The sequence below is a fragment of the Chiloscyllium plagiosum genome, chromosome 9 (assembly GCF_004010195.1).
Source record: "Chiloscyllium plagiosum isolate BGI_BamShark_2017 chromosome 9, ASM401019v2, whole genome shotgun sequence".
NCBI lineage: Eukaryota > Metazoa > Chordata > Chondrichthyes > Orectolobiformes > Hemiscylliidae > Chiloscyllium > Chiloscyllium plagiosum.
This window is the reverse complement of record NC_057718.1, coordinates 26,639,140-26,648,216: the sequence shown is the minus strand read 5'-3', so window position 1 is coordinate 26,648,216 and position 9,077 is coordinate 26,639,140. Positions and strand designations below refer to the sequence as shown.

General features: G+C 44.3%; 1 protein-coding gene across 7 annotated transcripts in view; it reads left to right on the top strand.

Moving 5' to 3' along the window:
- LOC122552711 (CAP-Gly domain-containing linker protein 4-like) overlaps positions 1 to 9,077 on the top strand; it is a 265,059-nt gene that overhangs the window by 234,602 nt on the left and 21,380 nt on the right. Inside the window, exon 17 of one of the 7 annotated variants that reach the window (XM_043695607.1) lies at positions 8,667 to 9,077. The exons of the other annotated variants lie outside the window; for them this stretch is intronic. Within the exon in view, the coding sequence (XP_043551542.1) occupies positions 8,667 to 8,745 (79 nt within the window). The 3' untranslated portion in view covers positions 8,746 to 9,077. The remainder of the gene's footprint in view (positions 1 to 8,666) is intronic. 7 annotated transcript variants of the gene reach the window in all.

Genomic DNA, 9,077 nt, shown 5'->3' with positions numbered 1-9,077 from the left:
GTAAATTCAGAACAGAGATGCGGAGACATTTCTTCAGGCAGAGAGTGGTGGGCCTGTCGAATTCATTGCCACAGAGTGCAGTGGAGGCTGGGATGCTAAATGTCTTCAAGGCAGAAATTCATAAATTCTTGATGTCACAAGGAATTAAGGGCTATGGGGAGAATGCGGGTAAGTGGAGTTGAAATGCCCATCAGCCATGATTGAATGGCGGAGTGGACTCGATGGGCCGAATGGCCTTACTTCCGCTCCTATGTCTTATGATCTTATGGAGAAGGTGGTGGGCTGTCCTCTTAAATTGCTGCAATTCAGCTGTTGAAGATTAACCTACAATGCCATTAGGGAGGGAATTCCAGGATTTTGACCCAGTGGCAGTGAAGGAACAGCGATATATTTCCAAGAGGGGATGGTGAGTGACTCGGAGGGGAACTTGAAGGTGTTCCCATATATCTGCTGCCCTTGTCCTTCTAGATAGAAGTGGTCATGTGTTTGGAAATTGCTGTCTGAGGATCTTTGGTGAATTTCTGCAGTGCATCTTGTAGATAGTATACACTGCTGCTACTGACTGTGGTGGTGTTGGGAGTGGATGCTTGTGGATGTGGTGCTAACCGAGCAGGCTACTTTGTCCTGGATGGTATCAAGCTTCTTGAGTGTTGTTTGGGCTGCCCACATCCAGGCAAGTAGGGAGTATTCCAACACACCCCTGACTTGTGCCTCGTAGATGATGGACAGGATTTGGGGAGTCAGGAGGTAAGTTTTTCACTACAGTATTCCTAGCCTCTGACCTGCTCTTGTAGCCACGACATTTACGCAGTGAGTCCAGTTGAGTTTCTGATCAATGAAAACACCCGGAATGTTGATAGTGAGGCATTCAGTGATGGTAACGCCATTGAATGTCAAGGGGCGGTGGTTAGATTGTCTCTTACACGTGATGGTGATAGCCTGGCATTTGTTTGTGGTGAATGTTACTTGCCACTTGTCATCCCAAGCCTGGATATTGTCCAGATCGTGTTGCATTTGGACACGGACTGCTTCAGAGTCTGAGGAGTTGAGAATGGTGCTGAACATTGTGCAATCATTGGCGAACAGCTCCACTTCTGACCTTATGATGGAGGAAAGGTCATTGATGAAGCAGCTGAAGATGGTTAAGCCGAGGACACGATCCTGAGGAATTCCTGCAGAGATGTCCTGAAGTGAGATGACTGACCTCCAACAACCACAGGCATCTTCCTGTGTGTCAGGTATGACTCTAAACACTGGACAGTTTGCCCCCGATGCTCATTGATTCTAGTTTTGCTAGAGCTCCTTGATGTCACACTCGGTCGAATGCAATCTTGACATCAAAGGCTGTCATTCTCACCTCCCCTCTGGAGTTCAGCTCTTTAGTCCATGTTTGAACGAAGGCTATAATGAGGTCAGGAGCTGAGTGGCCCTGGTGGATTCCAACTTGGGCATCACTGAACAGGTGCTCCTTGATAGCACTGTTGATGACACTTTCCATCACTTACTGATGATCGAGAGTATACTAATGGGGCAGTAATTAGATTAGATTAGATTAGATTACATTACATTACAGTGTGGAAACAGGCCCTTCGGCCCAACAAGTCCACACCGACCCGCCGAAGCGAAACCCACCCATACCCCTACATTTACCCCTTACCTAACACTACGGGCAATTTAGCATGGCCAATTCACCTAACCCTGCACATCTTTTGGACTGTGGGAGGAAACCGGAGCACCCGGAGGAAACCCACGCAGACACGGGGAGAACGTGCAAACTCCACACAGTCAGTCGCCTGAGGCGGGAATTGAACCCAGGTCTCAGGCGCTGTGAGGCAGCAGTGCTAACCACTGTGCCACCGTGCCGCCCACAATTGGCCGGGTTGGATTTGTCCTTTTTATGCACAGGACATACTTAGAAAATTTTCCACATTGTCAGGTAGATGCCAGTGTTGTAACTGTACTAGTACAGCTTGGACAGGGGAGCGACAAGTTCTGGAGCAAAAGTCTTCAGTATTATTGCTGAGATGTTGCCAGGGCCTGTAGCCTTTGCAGTATCCAGTGCCTCCAACTGTTTCTTGATATAACGTGGAGTGAATCGAATTGGCTGAAGGCTGGTATCTGTAATGCTGGGGACCACTGGAAGAGGAGAAAGTGAGGACTGCAGATGCTGGAGATCAGAGTCGATAGTGTGGTGCTAGAAAAGTGCAGCAAGTCAGGCAGCATCCGTGGAGCAGGAGAATCGACATTTCGAAACGTCAGTTCTCCTGCTCCTCGGATGCTGCCTGACTTGCTGTGCTTTTCCAGCACTAGATTCTTGACCATTGGACCAGGCTAAGATGGATCATCTACTGGCGACTTCTGTCCGAAGATTGCTATAAAAGCCTCGGTCTTATTTTTGCACTGATGTGCTGGGCTCTTCCATCACTGAGAGTGAGGATAGTTGTGGAGCCTCATCCTCCAGTGAGTTATTTAATCATCTACCACCATTCATGAGTGGATGTGGCAGGACTGCAGAGCTTAGATCTTATCCATTGATTGTGGGATCACTTAGCTCTGTCTATCACTTGCTGCTTATGCTGTGTGGCATGCAAGTAGTCCTGTTTGATGGCTTCACCAGGTTGACACCTCATCTTCAGGTATGCATAATGCTATTCCTGGCATGCCCTCCTGCACTATCCATTGAACTAGGGTTGATTCCCTGTTTGATGGTAATGGTTGAGTGGGGGATATGCCACGCCATGAAGTTACAGATTGTGGTGGAGTACAATTCTGTTGTTGTTGATGGCACACAGCACCTCATGGATACCCAGTCTTGAGTTGCTAGATCTATTCAACGTCTGGCCCATTTAGCATAGTGATAGTGCCAGAAAACATGTTGGAGGTTATTTTCAATGTGAAGGTGGGCCTTCATCTCCACAGGAACTGTGCAGTCATGGACAAATGCAAGTACAGCTGGCAGATTGGTATGGATGAGGTCAAGTTTTGTTTGTCCTCTTGTTGGGTTTCCTCTCCACCAGCTTAGATCCACTTTAGTAGCCGTGTCAATCAGTAGTACTGCTGCTGAGCCACTCTTGGTGGTGGACATCGAAATCCCCTACCCAGAGTACATTTTGTGTCCTTCCCAGCCTCAGTGCTTCCTCTAAGTGTTGTTCAACATGGACGAGTACTGATTCATTAGCTGAAGGAGGACTGTATGTGGTAATCAGCAGGAGGTTTCCTTGCCCTTGTTTAACCTGAAGCCATGAGACTTCATAGGATCTGAAGTCAATGCTGAGAACTCTCCAAGCAACACCTCCCCGACTGTATACCACTGTGCTGACACCTCTGCTGGGTCTATACTGCCAGTGAGACAGGACATGTCCAGGGATGGTGATGGTATCTGAGACATTGTCTATAAAGTATGAATATGTCAGGCTGTAGTCTATGAGACAGTTCTCCCAATTCTGGCACTAGCTCCCAGATATTAGTGAGGAGGACTTTGCATGGTTAACAGGGCTGTTTCTGCCATTGTCTTGGTCAATGCCAGGTGATCTGTTCCATTTTATTTCATTTCTTTGAGACGTTGGAGCGGTTGATACAACAGAATGGCTTGCTAAGCCATTTCAGAGGGCAGCTGGTAGTCTACCACATTGCTGTAGGTCTGGAGTCACATGTAGGCCAGACTAGGTGAATCAGATGGAGTTTTCCAACAATCAATAATGATTTCATGGTTAACAGTAAATCCTTAGTTTAAGATTTTTTAAATGGAATTCAAAGTCCACCACCGGACTGGATTCGAATCTGGATACCCAGAACATTATCTGGGTCTCTGGATGAATAGTCTAGCGATAATACCACTAGGCCATCACCTTCCCTGAAAATGAAGGTTTCTCTATCGAGGTAAGTACATGAAGGAGGTTAAAAAGAAATATGTCAATGAGGTTAATGAAGTAAATTGAGAGTAGTTTCAAATAGGTTATAAATAGAGACACAGAAACAATTGTTTGTTTTTTTGTTATAAATTGGATATAATTCCATATATCTCTAATTTGTCTAAAATTCAAAATACTCACAATAATATCTTAATATCACCTGACTTATTACTAACTTTTATTGTAAGATTTTTCTTAAATTGTTGCCATTAGAGTTGGAAACAATATTTCCTGTTCTCATTCAGTTGTGTTTAGTGCCAAACAATCATGCTTTTTAACTGAAACAGAAATTGAGGGCAAATCTAGCACGTCTGGCAGCATCTGTGGAGAGAAATCAGTTAATGCTTCGGGTCCAGTGACCCTTCTTTAGAACTGTTGGTAGCTTGGAAAAAGATTTTTTTTTATACAGAAGATGGGGTTGGAAGAAGGGGGAGAGTAAACAATAGGTGGAAATAGAGCCCAAAGAGAGAGAAGAACAGTTGGATAGACAAAGGAGTGGTTAAATGTCAGTCTAGGGGAATGAATAATTGCTAATGGAGGTTATTAGTGGCTGACAATGGTAACAGTCTATGTGATGACAAGGCCTGGTGTTTGGGGGTTGGGGGAAAGCATGGGAAAAGGTGCTCAAGCTCTAAAATTGGTGAACTCGATATTAAATCCAGAAGGCTGCAGGGTTCCCAAGCAGAAACTGAGGTGCTGTTCTTCCAGCTTACACTGAGCTTCCCTGGAACCCTGCAGCTAGCCTGAGATGTTGGCCAGGGAACATGGTGTTGTGTTGAAGTGGCAAGCAACTGGAAGCTCAGGTTCTTGTTTGCAGATACAACGTATGTGTTCTGCGAAGCAAGCACCTGACAAGTGTATTTGGGCCCTTGTATACTAAGGATTGAGGACGTAAGCTGGCAGGTGTTCTGCAGCTACAGGGGAAAGTGTCGTAGGGGTGTGGTGAAGTGTTGGTAGTGAAGTAGCAGTGGACTAGGGTGTCTCGGAGAGAATGACCCTTGTGGAAGGCTGATAAGGGAGAGGGGGGAAATAGTTGTCTGGTGGTAGCATCGTGCTGGAGATGGCAGAAATGGTGGCTAATGAATCTATGGATGAGGTTGCTGGTGAGCTGGTAGGTAGGGACAAAGGGGACCCGATCGCTGTTGTGGGAAGCAAGAGAGGGGATGAGGGCCGCAATGCAGGAGATGGGTCAGATCTGGCTGAGGGCCCTGTCAACTAGGTTGCTTTCCACTTCAACACACCACTGTGTTCTCTGGCCCACATCTTTTCTCAGGTTTGCTGCAGAACAAGCTGGAAGAAAACCACTTCATTTTCCACTTGGGAACCTTCTGGATTTAATACCGAGTTCAACAATTTTAGGGCTTGAGCACTTTTCCCCACGCTTTTTCCAATCCACCATGTGCTGGGCCTTGTCATCACATGGGCTGCTACCACATCCTACCCATTGCCAGCCACTAATAGTCCCCATTTGCAGGTATTCATTCCCCCAGACAGACCTTTAGCCATCCTTTGTCTGTCTACCTATATTTCTCTGTCTCCATCTATTGCATACTCTCCCCCACCTCCACCCTATCCTGTAGACAAAAAACATTGTTTTCTTAGCTACCATCATTCTGAGCAAGAGTGACTGGATCTGATGCATTAACCCCCTGATTTCTCACCACAGGTGTTGCCAGCCATGCTGAGATTTTCCACATTTTAACTGTATTGAGGTGCAGATGGCATGTCTGCCAAAACCCATCAAAGCAAAAGACCTCAAAGGAACATAGAGTCATAGTCATAGAGATGTACAGCATGGAAACAGACCCTTTGGTCCAACCCGTCCATGCCAACCAGATATCCCAACCCAATCTAGTCCCACCTGCCAGCACCCGGCCCATTTCCCACCAAACACTTCCTATTCATATACCCATCCAAATGCCTCTTAAATGTTGCAATTGTACCAGCCTCCACCACTTCCTCTGGCAGCTCATTCCATACACGTACCACTGTCTGTGAAAAAGTTGCCCCGTAGGTCTCTTTTATATCTTCCCCCTCTCACCCTAAACCTATGCCCTCTAGTTCTGGACTCCCTGACCCCAGGGAAAAGACTTTGCCTATTTACCCTATCCATGCCTCTCATAATTTTGTAAACCTCTATAAGGTCACCCCTCAGCCTCCGATGCTGCAGGGAAAACAGCCCCAGCCTGTTCAGCCTCTCCCTATAGCTCAAATCTCCAACCCTGGCAACATCCTTGTAAATCTTTTCTGAACCCTTTCAACTTTCACAACATCTTTCCAGTAGGAAAGAGACCAGAATTGCACGCAATATTCCAATAGTGGCCTAACCAATGTCCTGTACAGCCGCAACATGACCTCCCAACTCCTGTACTCAATGCTCTGACAATAAAGGAAAGCATACCAAACGCATTCTTCACTATCCTATCTACCTGCAACTCCACTTTCAAGGAGCTATGAACCTGCACTCCAAGGTAATTTTGTTCAGCAACACTCCCTAGCACCTTACCATATAAGTTCTGCTAAGATTTGCTTTCCCAAAATGCAGCACCTTGCATTTATCTGAATTAAACTCCATCTGCCACTTCTCAGCCCATTGGCCCATCTGATCAAGATCTTGTTGTAATCTGAGGTAACCCTCTTCGCTGTCCACTACACCTCTAATTTTGGTGTCATCTGCAAATTTACTAACTGTACCTCTTATGCTCACACCCAAATCATTTATGTAAATGACAATGAACTGTATTTCCTATTCTATTCGGACAACATGCAGTGGGCGGCACGGTGGCACAGTGGTTAGCACTGCTGCCTCACAGCGCCAGAGACCTGGGTTCAATTCCCGCCTCAGGCGACTGACTGTGTGGAGTTTGCACGTTCTCCCCGTGGCTGCGTGGGTTTCCTCCGGGCGCTCCGGTTTCCTCCCACAGTCCAAAGATGTGCAGGTCAGGTGAATTGGCCATGCTAAATTGCCCGTAGTGTTAGGTAAGGGGTAAATGTAGGGGTATGGGTGGGTTTCGCTTCGGCGGGGAGGTGTGGACTTGTTGGGCCGAAGGGCCTGTTTCCACACTGTAATGTAATGTAATGTAATCTAAAAAATACTGGGTGGTAACAAACCATCAAACTTAATCTCTTGAACAATGTAACCATGTTTAAGAAGGTGAATTCCCAGTCAAATTACAATTGAAATACATAGTCATGGCTAGTTGGAGAGGGCAATCAAATGAGAAGCCAACCCTTTCTATGTATTAAGCTCATATTTTCTCAGCAAAATTGAGGAAGCAGCTCAGATGCTGACAGAGATCCTTTGCATCCAATTTGAAGACATTTGGGCCCCCTGTATTGTTTTAATGTCTCTCTATGTGCAGTAGCAGAGATTTTAAAGAACAAATGTGTGTTATATGTGCCTGCTAAATGTATGTGTGTGTGAGAGAAAGAGAGAGTAAAAGAAGTTGAACCATACGTATATTAATAAAGTATGAGAAAAGCATTCTTTGCTAAACTCAAGGAAACCTGTCTAATAGTTCATCTGACCACAGCACGTAAACAGTTAAGCACTCACTGAATTAGCACATATGTCCTTATCAAACAACAAAACACCTATTGTGATCAAACAAAGAAAGGTTAATGAGGGAGTTATTTGACCCCTCCTCACCTGATCGTGTTTGTTCTAAACAGGTAATGATTAGTTAATAAATGCTTGGAAATGATTGATATCCACTTATATGCAATTATCGTGACATTCAAAAAGCCTTCTCAGTTTACAGGCTGGAGGGTATTTGCATTTATTTTAAAACAAAGGATTTTCACGCAGACATGTGAATCTTTTCCTGAATTTGAATTTTTCCTATCAACTGCGAGGTATAAATTTTGAAGATTGGTGTGATCACAGCTTAGAACTTTAAATGACTGGTACTGTTTTCTGCTTCTTCATTTTCAACTTGGACTGAAGATGACTTGCTGCCATTCAAGTTCTAAAGTGGTTGATAAGTCCCATGCAGTATTGGTAGACTTTTCAAATGCTGGGCAGTGGCCTTGAATGGTTGAGTTGATGAGTTGTTTGGAGATTTGTGATCTCTCTCTCTGATAACTCTTCACTTCACAACTTCACCTCTGCAAATTCCTGACAAAGTCCCTCAATGTGTTTAGTGCCTTGCCAAATGGGTTTCCTCCATTTTTGGTCTATTATAAGCCAGGTTCTGCCATGAGTATGCTGGAATGTTTGATAATATTTAATTATTTATCCTCCTCGGAAGAAGTTGTTTCTGGAGTCAAGCATACAAATGACATAGCTCACCTGTCAGAGCTGATTCTGAATGACTGATCCTCCATGCTGGGCAAGTTGGCTTGGGATAGGATATTGCTATTGGATCTCGTTTCTTGCCATTAGATTTTGATAATTTTATGAAGACATCACTGCTGATACTTCTCCAGTGTTTTAGGTTATCTAAGTCTGTGAAACATTTAAGAGTGTGGGGATCACTGCTGCCCAGTAAAACATTGCTTTCGTTTCTGATTTTGGATCCTAGCCCTCAAATGCTCTTTTTCGTAGTTGCTTGAGGACTAAGCTGGGACATTGGAGGCAATGCTACATTTTGTTGTCGGTCTACTTTCAGAAAGAGGACACTCCCAAAATATGGAAAAATTTTCACACTTTCCCTAATTGCGCTGTTAAATTCATTGATGGGGCAGGTGTTTTGCTTGTTAGAAGATCATTTTCTGTGTGTTTAATGAAATGCCTGTTTCCTAAATACTTCACAGAAGGAGTCTGCAATTATTTGGAGTTCGATTTCTGAACGAGAGGACACACAACTGTCATCTGCATACTGAAGCTCTGTGACTGAGATTAGAGGGGGATTGGTTTTGGATTGGAAGTTCTGTGGGTTAAATAATTTTGTACAATTACGTCACCATCAAAACATTTATGTAACTGAAACAACAATTGAACGTGAACCTTTGGACTTCATTGATTAAAAACTTTTAAATTCTTCATACAATATTGTAAAAGTCCAAAACAGATTAGTGTTATAAAACTATGCAATTGTTTTATTTTGTATGCTTTAATCAAATGAGTACTGGTAAATGTAAATTGTCAAATCATCATCACAACCTGATCTCAAACATTCATTCAATGAACACTGAAATGCAGTGGCAGATGGTGAGTTTTCTAAA